This window comes from Crocuta crocuta, unplaced genomic scaffold (assembly GCF_008692635.1).
Source record: "Crocuta crocuta isolate KB4526 unplaced genomic scaffold, BGI_CrCroc_1.0 scaffold184, whole genome shotgun sequence".
Taxonomy (NCBI): domain Eukaryota; kingdom Metazoa; phylum Chordata; class Mammalia; order Carnivora; family Hyaenidae; genus Crocuta; species Crocuta crocuta.
In genome coordinates, this window is record NW_027530006.1 from 4,059,666 (window position 1) to 4,078,715 (window position 19,050).

Below are 19,050 nucleotides of genomic sequence, written 5' to 3' on the forward strand. Positions count from 1 at the left end.
GGGGCACTCAGGCAGCTTAGGGGGAGGATTCAGGTGGCTTTAGGGGGAGGACCTGGTGGCTTAGCGTGAGGACTCAGGCGGCTGAGGGAAAGGATCCGGGTGGCTTAGGGGGAGGATCCGGGTGGGTTAGGGGGAGGACCCAGGCAGCTTAGGGGAGGACCTGGGCGGCTTAGGTGGAGGACTCAGGCAGCACCAGGCAAGATGTCCTCATAGCACATGCAGCCTGACCACCCGCCCCACTCAGAGAAGCCAGCTCAGAGGCTATGTCTTCCCTCTCCGAGAGGTAAACCTAAAACTCATGAGGGCTCTCGTTACACTTGAGGACTACGACCAGGTTCATAGGATTTCTCCCTTTTTCATCTAGAAGCAAAGGGCACCATTAAATTTTTTTTTTTTTTAAATAAATCTAAACCACAGTCCTAATCCTACTCTCAGAACTCATGAAAACAAGTATCTTCTTGTGAGGGCTTGCCCACTGCGGGCGTCTGTTATGGGTCAACTGAAGTGCACTGAAGGCCAGCTGTGTAGAAAGCTACCGGGTCTGTGAATGCATGCAGACTTTCCGTGTGCACAGACAGACAGATATCTGCCTCAGACCACAGGGCAGACTTCACAGATAAAATGACACTCCTTCTGGCATTGAATTGCATGGAAAAATGAACACTATATATATATTTTAAAGTGTTAAACAAAAATAGGCATTCAGATGAACCCCAGATGATTTCCTTTACCAAGAAAAAGAATTCCTTTTGTCTGAATAATTACACAGATCAGGGTTCCACAGCGCATGAGTACAGAACTGTAGCCCAAAAAAGAGTTCTTTGGCCAAACAAATCAAGTAAACACCAAGTACTAAATCCTCTCGAGTGTGTAAGGGCATCAGAGAAAAGTCCTATGGTACAGGCACAATCGGCTTTGCAGAAGGTTAGGTTCAAGGACGCATGTGACCGCAGAGGCCTTCTCTGTCCTGTAGGACCATGAATCACGCCGAACACTGGCAAGTCCACGGTTAGGCAGTAACTGTATCAGACACTATGAAGCACACAACTCTACACCAATCAGCAAGTTTGTGTTAAAACCCAACTACTATGGGTCCTGCTAGCATTGAAACAAAGTACTGGTCGACAAGCCCTAGTACCTGGTATAGGAGATACGTAGATTCCACTAACTCAGGTCTCAGCGGGTAGAAGAGCACGTCAGGAGCCTGTAGCTGCCAGTTATACCTCTCAGGGAGGGCCCCGTAGCGTTTCCAAATGGCATAGTAAAAGGCATGGAGGCAGATGGCATCTTCCACGTCTCCTATCAGAACCTGAGGAGCAGACACAGGTCACCAAGGTAAGACTCTTTTCTCAGAGCAGCAAGGCAGAACACAAAGGCCCTGGGCTCTCCCTCTCCCCACCCCCATCCCCTAGTTCTTATGTGAGCTACAAACACAGTTGGAGACTAAACCAACCCAAAAGGAGCAGTCCAGAAAAAAGGATGCCCTCCCTACCGGACCATCAATGGCAAACTGATGTGACCTGCACAGGACAGCAGGTTAATTGTAACAATGAGCAAAGAAAAAACAATTAAGAGGCAGATGATCCAGAAATCACACACGGTTACTTTTCTACCATGGTTTTGCACTTACTTACCATGGCTCTGTTCAGTATTCTGGGGACAAATCTCTCAAACAGAATAACCAAGACATATTGTGCTACTAAGCTCCCAAATCCAGAGGAGCCACAGAATGCTCTGGTATCATAAAAAGAAAAGAAGAAGAAGAAAAAAAAAAAAAAGACAGAAAGAAAAAGCAGCCCCCACCAATGAGTGCTTTTTCTTAGCAAACGTGAAAACAACATGCCTGCAGTCCAGGGAAGAAGGCCTGCAGCGAGTCGATCCAAGTGTTCATGAGCTGCCCGCTGAACATGTTCACATTGACGTAGAGCGGGGGGTCTCCTTCTCCTTCGTTACAGGCTTCCCGACTGAGGGCCCAAGCAGAGCGGTCAGAGGTGAGAAAAGGTGGCTGACAGAGCACCAGCCCTACTCCACTAGCCTTTAACTCAAATGGACTCAACATTAACATGTTCTCCTGACTCATTCTCTTAACCTTTGGAGATCAATTGGCTCTACCTGTTCATACCAGGATCTAACAGAAGATAACACGTACCACAGGAAAGAAGTTCCAAACTCAGCCAGTATTTTCAGGGATTTCACTCTATTTTGCAGAAAGCGCTTTGTATTCTGGCTTTAGAATACTGCTACGTAAATAGGCGTACAGCACAGGTCTTTGTTGGATCTGACCTGAGTGGGGAGGCCTACCCAAAAGAGTCTCTTCTCTAATGAGGTCTTATGCCAGGGGCCTGGAGGAACACATCAGAGCAAGACTCTCAGGGATCATTTCTCAATTTAGTTTGAGACTTTAAAAAGCAAAAAGGACTGAACCCTGGCCAAATGGAGTCTTACTAAAACACAGCACTCACATAATGGGTTCCTACGACAGCTTATGTAGAAATGGGTCCAAGAAAATCCTAGCGTGCACAAACTCAGCAGCTATTACTTGCATTGGACATTTAATATAACAAAGCATACAAAGAAAGACCTAAGGAAATGAGGTGACATCAGGGTAGAAGCTGCTGTGGCTTCAAATAGCACTTCTCTCCTGCCCTCCTGACTGTACAATTGGATAGTAGCAAATAATGGTGTTTTAAACAAACAATAAACGGGGCAAGGTGTGTGTGTCATAATTCTCCCTTCTCTCATTAGGGATAAAGACCAATCCTGACATTCCTTTGGAAAGTAAAAGAACTGAAACAACTCAGTAACTGTCCTATATTACAGCTCTATCTGCAATTAGAGCTACAGTGAAACACAGGCCTATGTCACTCCCTGTGGCAGCCAGTCTCCACGATGGCCCCCAAAGATCCCTGACTCCTGGCAGTCACAAAGGAGGTGACTCTATGGCCCCTCCCACACTGTATCAGTGTGGGACCTACAGAGCTGGGTGGAGGTGTTGGTTCATCATTCCAAAATTACGTCATGGAAGCACACTTTGGGTCTCTCTTTCTAATCTCTCTCAGATCACTCACTCTGGGGGAAGCCAGCTGCCACAGACCTGTCTACAAAGAGGTCCATGTGGCAAGGAGTTGAGAGCCAACCAGTGAGCCAGCAGGGAATGCAAACCTGCCAACCACCAGTGTGAGCCCTGAAGTGGGTTCTCCAGCCCTGCCCGAGCCTTGACACAGCTGTAGTCCCTGACAACAGCCAGATGACAAATGTCGTGAGACCCCAGAGCTGCTCAGTGGCTCTTGGCTTCCAGCCCCTCAGAAACTGTGTGAGATAATGCTTGCTATTTTAAGGCACTAAGTTCTGGGGTAACTGGTTATGCCATAGCAGGAAGCCAACCTTGGCCCTCGAATGTATGACCAATGACTAGGAAGTGGTAAGAAGAAGGTAGAGACCAAAAAACCCCGTAAAGTGACGCTGAGAAAAGCAGGGGCGTTTCTGAATACATTCTATTTGTTTCATAGAGCAACAAATGGCAGGGAGACACACCCTCTTCGTAAGTAGTTCTGAATACTCTGATATGCAGCATTAAACATTTCTAGGTCTTCTTTTTCTCCAAAGAGAATGTAAGACTTCAAGAGGTATTCGTAGAAGGAGTCCAGTCCGGCGCCCAAGCCGCTCTGCTTTCCAACCCAGTGGCCCGTCTGAATGTTCACCACATTGCCTGCAGAAACAAACAAAGCCCATGGGGACCCAGTCATCATGGGGAGGCTCCCTCTCCAGGAGGGGGTGCCCTTCTCCTCCAGCCGCATGCTCCTGCACACCCTTGCCCTTGGCAGAAAAGGGAAAGAACGAATGCGTGGCCCTCACAGGGCCCGGCAGCGGCACACACAGCCAGCAGACCTTTCTGAATATATGGTGTTTAAACACTGGCACAAAAATGGGGAAAACATTTAAGGCAAAAGAAAAATAAGTTTGTCATTTTGCATTTCCAGATTAACAGTGCATTTCAAATACCAAATGAGTATTCAAAGCCTTTGACGCAGTACTGTCAATCTTGGGAATTTATCCTTAATGGAAAAAAATATTTTTAAGACAAAGTATTATGTTGTTTTCAAGAATGATGAATTGTATGATTTACATTATCTGTAAAATGGAGGAAAAAGAAAAAACAGAAAGAATCCAAGTGTCCAACACAGGAGGAGTTAATAAAGTAGATGTAGATTTTAAAGATAATAGCTAAAAAGACAAGTTAACAATATAAAAATGCCTGAACTGCCAAATGTGAGGCAGAATAAAATGATCATTTATATTTTCAGTTGAAGGTATATAAACCTTGCAAATGCCAGGCTGAAAAGACCTATGGGAAATTTAAAAGGTGACAATTTGTGGTGACACTGGTCAACCATTTGGTGGTGGGGTGATAACTTGGGCAACTTTTTTATTTCTACCACGGTTGTTAAATACAACAAATTTGTAAATAAATTTCAGAACTTAAGGAATAACCAAAAATCACTTTTGGGGCATCTGGTTGGTCAGTCAGTGAAGTGTGCAACTCCTGATCCCGGGGTCATGAGTTCAATCCCCAAGCAATGCACAGAGATTACTTTAAAAAATCATTTTTAAAAAGCAGTGTTCTTATTAGGTATTTACCCAAAGGATATAAAAATGCTCCTTCCAAGGGGCACATGCACCCCAATGTTTATAGCAGCACTATCAACATCAACCAAACTATGGAGAGAGCCCAAATGACCACTGACTGATGAATGGATAAAGAAGATGTGCTATATATACACACACACAATGGAATATCACTTGGCCATCAAAAAGAAGGAAACTGCCGGTTGCACTGACGTGGATGGAGCCAGAGTATATTACACTAAGTGAAATAAGTCAGCCAGAGAAAGACAAATACCATATGATTTCACTCACATGTGGAACTTAAGAAACAAAACAGATGAACATACGGGAAGGGGGGAGAGGAGAGAGGGAGACAAACCACAAGAGACTCTTAAATACAGAGAACAAACTGAGGGTTGCTGGAGGAAACGGTTAAGGGCTGGGCTAGCTGGGTGATGGCCACCAAGGAGCGCACTTGGGATGAGCACTGGGTATTCTATGTAGGTGATGAATCCCTGAATTCTACTCCTGAAATCAATAATGCCCTGCATGTGAACGAACTAAAAAATAAATAAAAAGAAAAAGCTGTGCTCCTGCAATGACATTGTATGGCCCTAGGAGAACCAATCAAGTTACTTCTCAATGACAAAAAATTTTTTTCTCTATATAAGTTTAAAATAACATCTTGAGTTAGCAAAAACTAATAATTATCGAAGATGAATGATGAGTGCATAGGGATTCATTATTCATTATCCTTTCTCCCTACTTCTGCATGTTTGAAATGTTCTGTAATAATTTTTTTAAAGATTTTATTTTTAATAATCTCTACACCCAATGTGGGGCTCAAACCTACAACCTCAAGATCAAGAATCGCACACTCTACCATCTAAGTCAGCCAGGCACCCCCATAATAATATCTTTAAGTTTATTTATTTATTTTGAGAGAGTGTGTGAATGCACAAATGTGAGCATGAGAGGGGAGGATTGCGGGGGAGAGGAAGAGAGGGAGAGGGAGAGGAAGGTGGGGGGAGAGAGGGAGGGAGAGAGAGAGAGGGAGAGAATGAAGCCCAGGCAGGCTCCACGCTGTCAGCACGGAACCCAAGTGGAACTCAAACTCCCAAGCCTGTGAGATCATGAGCTGAGCTAAAATCAAGAGTCAGATGCTCAACCAACTGAGCTGGCCAGGTGGCCCCATAACTTTTTAAACTTTTTTAAAATGTTTATTTATTTTTGAGAGAGAGACAGACAGACAGACGGTATGAGTGAGGGAGGGACACAGAGAGAGAGTGTCAATGAATCTGAAGCAGGCTCCAGGCTCTCAGCTGTCAGCACAGAGCCTGATGTGGGGTTCAAACCCACGAACTGCAAGATCATGACCTGAGCCAAAGTCAGAAGTTTAAATGACTGAGCCACCCAGGTGTCACACCCCATAATTTTTTAAATAACATCTTGACCAAACATTCACAAAGAAAAAAAAAAATCCACCTAATATAGGTTTAATCTGGCTTTTCAACCTCCTACCATGTGCCTAGACTCTTTTAAAGCCACTCTACCAGTAACTCTAAATTCCTGTATTTAGAGCCTTATATTGAAACAATATAATCTGCCTTAGAGGCAGTTCTTACAGCATTTCCATTAACAATTATCTTCAAGTGGAACTGCCAAAGGATTCAAATCAGAAAGGAAACCTCACACAAGCAAAAGCATTATTCCCCATCAAACGTTACAGCCTCACTTTAAGCAGAAAGTCCCACAGAGAAACTGAAATGGCAGACACTGAGGGCTGTTCTTTCTGAGGCGTCAATTGTCAGATTCGAGGCACAAGACAGAAGGAGTGGAGGAGAGGAGAGCCTCAGAGAAGAGGGAAGGAAGGGGGGCCGTATGTACACAGTCCCTATGGCCTGAGAAGCTGCCACCACACCTAATAACCCCGTATCATTGCTCCGCAGGTTCCAAAGGGCTTTCACAGCACGTCGGGCCACCCACTCGAATGTAGAATCCCCCAGGAGTCGGCTCAGAATCCCAAATTCCACCAGGAGGGAGCCGGCTCCCGCCGTGCAGGTCTCATTATTGCTGTCAGGAGGGACGCCAGTCTTTAGATTCACCTGGGGACAGGAAGAGACAAAGGATTTGTGGCTTAAAACTTAAGGAACCCTCAGGACTAGAAGGCCGGGTCACAGCCCCCAGACTCCACTAATGACCCACACTTACTGCAGTGTGACTCAGCTCACCACTTTGCATGCCACACCTACAAGATCATAAGAATACCACCACCTTGTTTTAATAAGTCTCAGGGGAATGGTTACAATGCTATTCATTAACCCATCTCCTTCCAGCAGGTTCTCTTCATCGTTACAGGGCATCAGTCTTTGGCATTAGAAACAAAGGTCTGTTGTGGAACCCCTTACAGAATTTAAGTGACCTACTAGGAACTCACCCCTGCTCAGCAAACATAAACAAATGGCAGACTGGGAGGGAAAAGGAGACAGGGAGAACGTGACAGGCTGTTTCGTCCCTGAGGCTCTGCGGTCTGGCAAATTCTCTGCCGGTTACCTAAAGGGCTGACTCAATATACCCAAGGGAGTTCTGGGCTCAGCAAATCGGGTGCCACAAGGATATAATCACATTCCAGATTTTGCGTGTAAATCAGCAGCTAACTTGCTGGGCTGTGCAGGCTTTTACGTGAAAGATCCACATGAAGCATCCCAAAGAACACTCACCAGGACCCTACAGTATACACATGAGGGTGTTGGGGGAAACAAAGACAAATTCCCCAGGCTATTGTGTAGCAGGGGTTAGATATCTCACGTGCAGAAGAATTTAAAAATACTGAGCACAGGAACATTAAGTTCTTTAAGGGAGAGAGTTGGGTGTGTCACTGCGTGCCTGTATGCCGTAGGTGCTCAGTAAATGCTGAACAAATTTAAAAACATCTGTATCGCATTGAGAGCCAAATTCTCTCTAGGCCACAGCTTTCTTCTTTCACATCACCTCCCTCCTTTCCCCAAATAAAATAATCAAAAGAGTCTTACTTCTGGAAGATGCTGAGATGTCACACTAGTCTACCTACCCGAGGATAGGGGATTCCTGTCTTGGTGTTTTCAAAAGCAGGGAGGAGCCGCACAGCCAGGTCATGAGCCATGTGCAACAATTCATTATCATAATCCTTAATTGTCATGTCACCAAAGGGCTGCTTGGAGTCAGTTATTATTCTGTGGGCAGAAAGGAGGCTTCCTAGGACCCTAGAAGACAAGATGACAAAAAGAACACAAAAATAATAAAATCATGTTGCTTGTCAATGCACACGATCCAGTTCCAAAGAACAGAAGCAGCCTCAAATCCCTCGTGAACTCAGAGCGGCCGGGAATCAGAGGGACTGAACTTAATGGCTTCTTGAAGTTCTTTCCAGCCCTAATAATAAACGACTGAGTCTTAGTTAACCACGTTACTGCACGGGAGAAAGAGAACCATTCGTCTGGGGCTGCCGAGAAGAATCTCACGGAAAGTAGTAACTAATGGCTGGCATCTCAATCACCTCATCAGAAGGGAGTGTGCTAACCGTCCTCAGAGTAAACATTGCCTTGATACTCTGGATTTCTCTCACATGGGGAAGACACTTAACCATCCAAGAAACAGGAAAGGGCAAGGCAACAAATACGAAGTCACTTGGTCTAGGCTGCCAAACAGCTCAGAAATCGTCCAAATCGTGAGGAGGTGAGGTGAGGAAGCGGAGAAGAGGGTGAGGGGGAGAAAATGACCTGCTCAGGGGCAGAAGGCCACCAGCTCAGATCTGTGTCCCTAAGAGCCAGGAATTTGTATACCACTCCAACGATCTCAAGTACATCGTGACGTGTTTCGGCACAAATGTCTTCGTAACCTGAAATTAATGATACATTTGGAATGGTGTGCAGTAATATAATTTTCAAAAAGTTTAAATGAAATAGTAAAATAGTCACAATATATCAACCTGAAGAGGCAAGAAACAAAAGAGTGTGGAACAGGGAGGGAGTCGGTGAGGCGGGGAGAGAAGAAGGAGTCACTCTAAGAGGGAAAAGGGGGAAATACCTCTGTGGGTAGTAGGCAACATGGGAAACTTTCATTTCCTTCAGAAATATGCAGGGGTTTTCCTAGGACAGGGCGAAGGAAGGAAACAAGACAGACACGAAGTGCAGGAGTGAAAATGTACATTAAAAGAACACCTATCTCCCATCCTCATTAAAGCTTAGGTGAGTCTTTCTTTTCAACCCAAAATGTCATTACTTTGAAATGTCAACTGTCTCAATGTTGATAAAGCCCAAAAGGAAGAGGAAAGAAGGACACAGTGCCTGTAGGGTCTCCACGGACTCTAAACTTGGATCTCACAGCTGGGAGACCCTCCCAGAATTTCTCTCCTTCTACACACACAGAAGCAGCCTTCAATCCATTTTACGTACTGTTTTACCTTATTGTGGCCTCGAAGACTTGGACGGTGGAGTCTTTGTCAAATGAGACTGTGTTGATCACTAACTTGACTGCTTTCTGGAACTCAGATGAATTTCCCATTATCTTTAAAAAGAGGAAGACAAACCATTACCATAGCTTGAAATGAAACAAGGCTCCAACATTGCAGGAGCTGGGCCACTCGGCCTAAATGTATGCATGTGGCTTCGCCGCCCATGGGAGCAACGGAAACACAAAAGGCAGAAAAAGCAAAGCTATCTCTTAGAACATACTCCATGATGGACGGCAAGTCAAGAATCCTATCTCCAAATGGAAAAACTGGGAAGTAGTCCCTCAGCAGTCACCAGTACCCCTCACCTTCCCACTTCACTCTCCCTCAAACTTCGGGCTGATCTGATTTAGCATGTAAGGCGCCAGAGTTCCTAAAACTCTTAACGTGAGTAAAAATAAATCCCAAAACTGAAGAAACAAAAATATAACTTTCCCGGTGCTTCTCAAATAAATCGGCAGCTTGGGTGCTTGGCTCCCAGGAGATCAAAACATCTGGGGAAAAGGACTTGTGGCTTGTCACCCAGATGCCTGAACACTTTGAGAAACTGCAGCATTATCTTTTGGATGCACAGCATAAAACCCATGGCATTCAAAACAAACAAAACATACAAATAATCAGCTCCGCGTCCTTTTTAAAGAGCGATCTAAAATTACAATTTCTATTTTGGGTGCATGAATATGATCTCATGCCAAGCTGCTCTCTCTTATAGGAAGTGCAAATTGGGCACAAAATGTTACAGATTAACTAAACCAAAATGCTTTCATCCTGTTCAAAAATGTAGGACAATCCTGGTACTACAAGGACATCATGACACACACAAAGGAAAAACAAATAATTTCATCCAGATACTACTTCTTCCATGTGTCTTATTTCCCAGTATTTATTGGCCTAGCGCAGCTTTTTGCCCCCTCTTCGTTGTTCTTTCTTTCGCTGTAAACAGGCAGAACAAGTACAGACGTTTCTTTCCTGACTTTTAGTTCTTTCGTTTCAAAAGATTATGCAACAATGCCACAAGTTGCAGCGAGTGGTCAGGGGACTGCTATCTTCTGAATGTTTCCACAGCACATCTGCTAAAGCCTGTTTAAAATGTGAGCCAGAGATCAAGAAACCCTCAACTGAAGTAACACCTGAAAAATACGCCTGAAATGCTAGCACACTCAACACCGGATATTCTACAATGAAAACCACTGAAGTGGCTTTGTTTCCTTACAGATGTTCACCAGCAACAATATCTGTTAGCAGCTGCAGAGGCTGATACAATCTCAGATCAAGTGGAGCATGGCGAAGAAAGCCAGTGACTTTCAATTCCATACTCTAATTTACCCTTTTAGGCAGCTACAGAACAGAGTAAGCAGGTTATGAAATCATTCACTCGGGCTTAAGAAAACGTGGGTTGGTAACAAAGAGTTAAATCAGTTTCTTTACTGCAGAACTTCTCAGAGCCTTTAAAAGGTTGGTATACGTGGTGGGTCTCCACCAGTAGGACAGGCAGACAAAATTTCTCAAGTTCATTTGGGAACACAAGGCTTCTGTTAGGGAATACACCCTTGGAAATGATGTTGGGAAACACTGGATTTGCAGGAATTCATTCTTTGAACACATATTTGCACTCCTACTAAGTCCCAGACACCATTAGGTGTGGAGAGTGCGGTGAATAATAGAGATGAGGTCTCTGTATTTAATGAGCATGGCAAGGGGATAAAAAGACACAAGAGAGGTCAGGGAGAAGAGATGTTATGCCTTTCATGACATATCTGAGTTGTGGGACTCGGTTTTAAGCAACGCCTATGGTCTGAGTCAGCCTCTGGTGTATTCAGAGAGTTAACGCCAATTAGGCTGAACATACTTGTCTGGGCACATTGTGATCACTGACGACGGATGACCGAAGCGCAGCAGCAAGAACCCCAGGAGAGATTGGGAAACCAAAAATGCTACGCAACCACAGCCTGGCAGGATGAAAGCCCAGAGTCTCCACAGACCCTGGGCCCGGGAGGACACAGGGCGATTGCTCACACTCTTTCCAAGTTCCAGTGATTCTTTCTGCCGGTGAGACACTGGGCGGCTACAAACTTAGCTGGCATGACCCACTTCTACCCTTGCCAGCTTTGAACTCTTCTCAGGGGCGTCAAAACAGTCACGAGTACATTGTTAAATGCAGTAACTGGGCTCGACTGCAGTAAGAATTCTCTTAATGGTAAAGGTGTGCCGGACGGTGAAGAGGAGTAAAAAGGTTGTGAAATCACCTTGATGAAGGAGGTTTTAACATACTGTTCTGGAATACGGTCTCTGGGAAGCAGAGAGCCAAGAAGCAGACCAAGCACACGTCACAGCTCGACGGTTAAGAAGCGTGCCACAGGGCCATCCTGCTTTTAGTGTGCTTCTGCAGATCTGCTCAAAGGGCTCGGTTCCCTGGGCTCCTGGAAGGAAACTGGGATGAGGGCAGATGAGGGCCTGAAGGCTGCACCCAAGTTGGCAGCCCAGGAGTGGAGCAGGGAGTGTCTACAAACTATGGAGCTGCACACAGGAGAGGAGGGTTTCTAGGGGTCTCCGCAGGGGCTGGGCCCAGGGCCCAGGTCACACTCCTAGGGAGCAAGGAGCTGAATGCTATTTCAGGGGCCCTACCCACCCTGAGCTTATCTTTTACTTCTGAAATCCCAACTACAGTAACTATCTACTGTAGTGGAAGGCTCCATTGCTCCTTCATGGAATAAAACAGTGGGAAACTGGGAGAAAAATATGTTCCCTCAAAATAATGATACTTTCTTCTCCATTTTTCTTTAGGGGAATCACATTTCCATTCCTTTAACCTTGATTGCTTTTCTTGCTCTCAGCATTAAGGTCATTAAAATAAACAATGGCTATCAAGGCTATGAATACATTTTGAATATCAGATTTTCCTGGAATTCCCATCCCTGGTGGAAACTGGGGGTATTCAATTCCAAAATACCTTGGTTAATTAAGAAAAAAAATAAGGCTTCACACTTACTGCAAGTGTATCCAATGCATCAACAAGAGTCAATGAATAATTCCCTAGGACATCATTGATGTTCAGATTTGAACTGAAAAAGAAACAAAATTAAAATTAAACAAAGGTACTTTATATTAAGAGAGAAAAAGGACCGTTAAACTAAACACCCATCAGAAACTAAAGCTGCTGGCGACTCTCATTGATTCAGGGCCGATGACAGGTGGATCAGTATAGCAACGTCTTTCTATGTCACAAGTGACCATTTCTAACAGGCGCACCCTCACACTACTGAGGAAACATATAACAGGAAGTCAGGAGACCGTGAACCAGAGTTCTGTGTCCTCTCCGAGACACAGTTTTATCACCACAAAACATCTCTCTGACCAGCTTCAAAAAGCTCTGATTTCAAAATCATTGTTAACGAAAATGGGAAGACCTTGTCATGTGACCTGCCCACGACCCTTTAATACAGAAATCAGATGCTCCAGCAGATTACACACAAAGAGAAATAAATTCCTTCCATTACACTCTCATTATCACCACTGTGCTTTGGTTGGGGGAATAAATTAACCTCTTGATCTCATTTTCTCATCACCATTCATTCAATCAAAGAATCCCCATCACCTCCACCCATTCTAAGGAGATGTGCCATGGTGGCCCCACAGACAACACCGACTTCCCTTTCTGGAGCAATCCGAAGACGCCACCTTCAGGCCTGCAGGGAGAGGAAAGCTCCCTGTCACTCAGCTCCTTATAACACCAAAAGGATGGCGAAGACAATGAAAAACATCTGGGAAGGGCAAGGACGGAGAAAGAGTGCAGCTTGACAAACTCCGGGGACTTCAGTCATTCCTCTGTCTCATTCCTACCAGCCCAGAAAGCAACTGCAGAAGCTTGAAAAGACTGGAGCGAGGAGAGAAATGGGACAGCTGTTTAAAAGCTACTTTCATTGGGGCGCCTGGGTGGCTCAGTCAGCTAAGCGTCCAACTTTGGCTCAGGTCATGATCTCATGGTTCGTGAGTTTGAGCCCCGTGTTGGGCTCTGTCCTGATGGCTCAGAGCCTGGAGCCTGCTTCAGATTCTGTGTCTCGCTCTCTCTCCCCTTCCCACACACTCACTCCTGCTCTCTCTCAAAAAATGAACATTAAAAAGAATTTTTTAATAAAAATTTTTAAAGGGGTTACTTTTATCAAAGACCAAAGTGAAAAGCCTTAGTTTTATCTTCAACAACAGATTCACTGAAACTCAGACATCTTCTGCATGCTCCCAGACCACACTGTAGCTACTCCCTGAGTCACGCGCATGGGGCCTGGTCTCACTTCCCCTGCTCTGGATGGCTTGCTACGCTCTCTAAAAATGTACCCTCCCATGAGCCCTGGTCGGGGTGAGCGGCCTTACGTGAAGTACACACGGCTTCGACACTTCACATCTGATCTTGTGTGAGCCTTCCACTCGCTTTGTTATGTGCTGTGTTCCCCCACTAAATCTAGGACAAAGAAGTTAGAGTTGGCTTTTAGATACACTTTTGAAAACAAGCCACACAGAACGGGCTATCTAGGAACCTGGGTTATCTTGCCCCTCACAAGCCACGAGGCCAGCACACTGCACGGCTGCAAAACCGCACCTGCTTCTTCTATTTGTAGATTCTTTCTAAATAAATTCATATATTTCCAAAAGGTCCTCTAAAGACGAGAGCTATGGGGTAAAAATAAGCACTTCAAGGCCAGTGGCAACAAGAAAACATACAGGAAATGTCGAAAGTTGGAGGAGAAGGTCAAAGTAGACAGGGAGATCCTGGTGCTTAACTCTGTCAATTCAAGTACATCCTGTTGGGTTTAAGTATTTAACTGCATGGCTCTACTGCTCAGAAACAGAGTGGGTTCCAACACCCACCGCATTAGAAAATAGTTCCTTCAGCACGTGGCATCCCAACTAGATGGTGTATGAAACACACACAGCCACCCTCTCCTGAGCTATCCCCTCATCTGGGGCCAATGCCACCCTCTCTACCTGCACAGGCCAGTAGAAGGTGGTACTACCTTTGATCACTGCATTCCTTCACATGTTTTAGAATACTTTTCTTTTGTGACTAATAACTAAAATGGACTCACTTTTAACCTACTTCTCAATACGGTGCCCAAGCAGTCACTACCAATTAACAGTTACAAGAAATGCCCCAGTAAGAGAAAATAAATATTTGGAATAACGGAGTTGGTTCCTTCTCTCCACTCACACAAATCCCCCTAAAGGATTTGATTGAAAACTCTAAGGTGTTCATTAAAACACTCTTAATTATTTTCTACCAAGTGATTGCTATATGTCTTTAAAATGTGCCAAAATAGAAAAAAGGAAAGGAAGAGGAGTGGGAAGGAAAATGTAGATTCCATAAAACCCTCCTGGCCTAAAAGCACCATATCATTGTGATTCTACGTACACCAGCCCAGTATGTAGGTAAGACTATGGTCTTGTTCTTTGTAGGTGTTCTTGACCGATGGCCAGCCTAACTTCGTATCTGCTAAGTATCTCATCTAGTAGAAGACTAGGCTCACAGTACACATCTTTCCACATAACCAGCTGGCTGAACCATCATGACCCAGAATTAAACTCTCCACTTAATTTACCATGTGTGACTGTTCATGGCCTTTGCCCCCCTGTGAATTTTTTACATGTTTATTTATTTTTGAGAGACAGAGAGACAGAGTGTGAGTGAGGGAGGAGAAGAGAGAGAGAGAGACCAAGACAGAATCTGAAACAGGCTCCAGGCTCTGAGCCATCGTCATCACAGAGCCTGTTGTCATCACAGAGCCCGTCGTGGGGCTCGAACCCACAAACTGCAACATCCTGACCTAAGCCGAAGTCGGATGCTTAACCGACTGAACCACCCACGCAATCCCACCCTACTGTGAATTTTTAAGGTTCTTATCACTCCAAAACATAGATGCAGAAAACTATACCTTTGACAAAAAAAACTTTGACATGTAACTGACAAAATCAACCATATGTTTAAAAAAAAATTCCCACATACACTTAACCTGGACCAGCTGTTCAGAAAGCTACCTGGTGCTAGGTAGACACAGAGGTAATACAAGAAACAGTCTCTGACTCACGGGACTGATACTCTGGGAAAATAAGACAAAGGGAAAGGAAGGTGAATACACAATCGTGCTCAATTCTCGAGTGATGTTAAAATGTGGAACAGCAGCTCAAAGGAAAGGAACTGAAAGGAGAACCAAGTAAATCAAGGAAAATCGCCTTCAGAAATTCAGTGGCATCAGAGAAAAAGTCTTAGGTCCGAGTCTGCAGTGGGACAGACTTTTAGAAAGAAAGGCGAACGCAGAGGAAGCCATCTTAAGCTCAGGGTGCCTAGGAATGGGTTGGTTTGGGGGCCAATATCGGTTGGGGTTGTTCACAGATGAATGGCTTTTTTACTTTAACAGCAACAGGACTGGGGAGGAAGCAAAGAAGGGTCACGTGCCCAAGGCCTGAATTATCATTATTATTCACAAGATAAAAAATGTTAACATTCAAATTTACTTGAAGAAACTTTTTAATTTGGATCCTCCAAACCATACTGGGGATATGAGACTGACTTTGTGTAATCTGTAGCTCAACAGAAAGATTTGCTATTTTAAAGTGTTTGGGTTTCATTTACTTCATGTTAACCCCTCACCCTACCTATAGTTAAACATGCCAAGATACGTGTCAAGTAAACGACTAGAAAGAAAAGATACACACATCGAGCACCCATATTTTGTTCCTGTACTTTTTACATAATATCCTAATATGTACATGCTTTGTCATTCTATACTTTAAATGTATCATTAGAATAGGTTTGATTTTTTAAAATCTGAAAAAATTTTATTGCAGGTTATTTACTTGGGGGATATAACCTATCATATTGTTTCAGAGCCAGAATGTCAAAGCTCTGGTTCTAAACTTTCTTAGAAAATACTAGTCTGGGGGTGCCTGGCTGGCTCAGTAGGTAGAGCATGTGACTTTTGATCTCGGGGTTGTGAGTTTGTGCTCTATGATGGGTATAGAGGTTACTTAAAAAAAAAATCTCGGAGTGCCTCGGTGGCTCAGTCCAACTCTTGATTTCAGCTCAGTTAATGATCTCAGGGTTCGTGGGTTCGAGCCCCATATGGGGCTCTGCCCTGACAACGAGGAACCTGCTTGGGACTCCCTCCCTCCTTTCCTCCCTCTCTGCCACTCCCCTGCTCATGCTCTGTCTCTCAGAAATAAATAAATAAGCATTAAAAAGCACAGAAAAAATCTTTTTTTAAAAAGGCATGATTGGGGCGCCTGGGTGGCTTAGTCGGTTAAGCGTCTGACTTTCGCTTAGGTCATGATCTCGCGGTTCGTGGGTTCGAGCCCCGCGTCGGGCTCTGTGCTGACTGCCAGCGCAGAGCCTGGATCCTGTTTCAGAGTCTGTGACTCCCTCTCTCTCTGACCCTCCCCTGCTCACGCTGTCTCTCTCTCTCTCTCTCCTAGAAATAAATAAAACATTAAAGAAAAAAAATTAAAAAAAAAAAAGGCATGATTAAAAAAAGAAGAAAAGATAACACCAGTCTGAAAGGAGATAAGTTAAACAAAGGGGAGTAAAAAATTAACCTTTCCACTCCTTGGAAGTAGCCAATGTGAGGATCTACTCAAGACCACCCTAACCACAGAGTTCTTCCGTCTCCTCAAAGTCTTGAAAGATTTATTAACCAAACGGTTTATTAACCTCTGGGCATGACCCTTCCCAAATACCACCGCCTCAACAATTTCAAACTCCATCTTTCCAACATCAATACATGTGTCTCAAAGCAACCTGACCTCAGTTTACCCACACTGCCACTGTACCATCAAACCAACACTCTGAACAGCAGACTTCATCCTGAAACAAAGGCCTGCACCACCCGAAACTACCACAGGGACCAGTAAGGTAATCAACCGCCACGTCACCTTGCCGGAGAGGGGCTCCAATTCCCCAAAGGGTACTAAGCTTCATGAAAAAAAGCATCCAAATGTCATCAACTCACTCTCCAGACCACCATATTCCCAAATGAAAGTGTCACCACAAGTGCTCATTAAACTGCTTTCCTCAGGTCGAAGCCATAAAAGGAAATCTGAGGAAAAAGTCTGGGAGAATAAGGGCACTTGCTGAAAGTACTCTCTCCCTCCTTGTAATACCATGAGCATTAGAGAGAAAATACAATCAAGATAAAAATATGTAGACACACTTTGATTTCAACTATGTAAAAAATGTGTAGGCATATGAGCAGGAGCTGGCAGGAAAAATAAATGTCTGGTGGGGTTTTTGGCTTTTCAATTTTTTCAAATTTTAATGTTTTTTTCCTCCAACAATAATTTAAAAAATGAGATTAACAGAAAATACAGAGGTATAAAGTCTGGGGCAATTAAATACCAACAAATAACTCATTAATTTCCAAAGATCTGGAAAGGCCCAGCAATTTTTTTCAAAACTTAAGAAAAATTTTTCTCAAAAAAAAAAATTGAGATAGAAGACATTTATATGCACCAAGCCTGATACAGCGAAGCAAGAAAAATAACTCGTCGGTTTCCTACAATTTTAGAAAGGCGCAGTCCCTTGAAACTAGCCTGGAATGTGCCCTTGCTTCACGAAAACTCATGCTCCTCAAGCTGAGATTTCAGATATGACTTTGGAGATAACCAAACCATTTTTTAAAAATCTTCAAGCGCCTTTAGCATATGGGCTTCCTTTTCAGAACTTATGGATGGGACTCTTCTTTTTCCCCAGGTGAAGGAAAGTACCGCCTCCCAAAGTCCAAAGGCACCCCCAGGATATGGGGCCACGGCCCTGAGCAGCTCTCCTCTTCCACCCCCACTACCCAAAGGAAGGCAGTCACAAATGTGGTCTAACAGGGTCAGTGGCAAAGCACACCCATCCCCTCCGGCTGGAAGGTCCTTCGCTGGGTGTGCTGCCCTCTTGGACTCTGATGTCAACAGCAGTGACCTGGAAGCTTGGCCTCCATAGCCAAGGCTGGTGGAAGGGGAGGGCTGGATGGACTTACGTGACAACCATGCCACCAGAGTGGAGGAATTTATGGGACAGATAAAGGGGACAGTCAATTCAGCGGCCAGGGAATCAGAACCTGAGTATCAGGACCCCAAATCTCAGCCAGATAGCCTCTCTCTGCCTCTCTCTCTCTCCCTTTCCTGTAAGTATCCTCAGCCTCCGAAGCAGCCCCAGTAAATGCAGGAGAAAGGCTGTAACCCCGCTCTGCCTCGCAGTCACTGCCTGGCTTTAGAGAAGTCCTTTCCCACAATCAACTCTGGAATTTTTATACAGAAAAGCCAGGCGCAGGGAGATAAGAGCTTGTTTTGAAACTGCGTTTTTACAAGGGATTTCATTTCGATTATATGTTCATCTGGAGAAGAGGATGGAGACGAGAGTTAAATGCCCCTGAAGCTACCTCTTGGTACTGCCACTGTCCCTTCCGGGCTCTGAGCCTCAGTTTCCCCATCTGTAAAAGAGCCTGCGCTGGACAGCTGTCCTGTAACTCTGAGATTCCGGGGGAATGGAGTAAGAGGACGCAGCCGCTCGGCCATCCACGCCCCCCACCAAGCCCAAGGGGACCTCTGGGGGGTCGGACCAAGGCCCCAGGTGGGCGGGTGTGGCCCGCTGGCCCCTAAACGCCATGGCATCCGTGGCGGAACCCGGAGGACGGAAGGCTGCACCCTGACCCGGAGGACTCAAGGAAGCGCGCGGGGCGCGCGGCCCGGGGCGTCCGGCCAGCGCCGGCTACTCACGGGTCCCCGCGGTCAGGCCCTCGGCCGCGGCAGTGGATGGGGTTGAGCTCGTCCTGGGGAAAGGCGTGCGCCATGTAGTTGTCGTAGCCGAAGACGAACATGCCCCGCGCCAGGTCGCGCATCTGGGCGCGCAGCTGCGGCGGGAAGGCGCCGCTGTAGCGCTTCTCGTACTCGTCCGGGCCGCGGCCCCGGCCACCCAGCAGGCAGCC

The 19,050-nt window shown here is 45.2% G+C and overlaps 1 protein-coding gene across 1 annotated transcript in view; it reads right to left on the reverse strand.

The window, feature by feature from the left end:
* The window catches only part of EDEM1 (ER degradation enhancing alpha-mannosidase like protein 1), a 30,081-nt gene extending 11,037 nt beyond the window's left edge, over nt 1-19,044 (reverse strand). Inside the window, exons 1-8 of the mRNA XM_077763738.1 lie at nt 18,842-19,044; nt 12,084-12,156; nt 9,047-9,150; nt 7,676-7,847; nt 6,527-6,710; nt 3,535-3,709; nt 1,844-1,964; nt 1,139-1,309 (exon numbers count right to left, since the gene is read on the reverse strand). Of these exons, the coding sequence (XP_077619864.1) occupies nt 1,139-1,309; nt 1,844-1,964; nt 3,535-3,709; nt 6,527-6,710; nt 7,676-7,847; nt 9,047-9,150; nt 12,084-12,156; nt 18,842-18,963 (1,122 nt within the window). The 5' untranslated portion in view covers nt 18,964-19,044. The remainder of the gene's footprint in view (nt 1-1,138; nt 1,310-1,843; nt 1,965-3,534; nt 3,710-6,526; nt 6,711-7,675; nt 7,848-9,046; nt 9,151-12,083; nt 12,157-18,841) is intronic.
* Nucleotides 19,045-19,050: the final 6 nt, after the last annotated feature.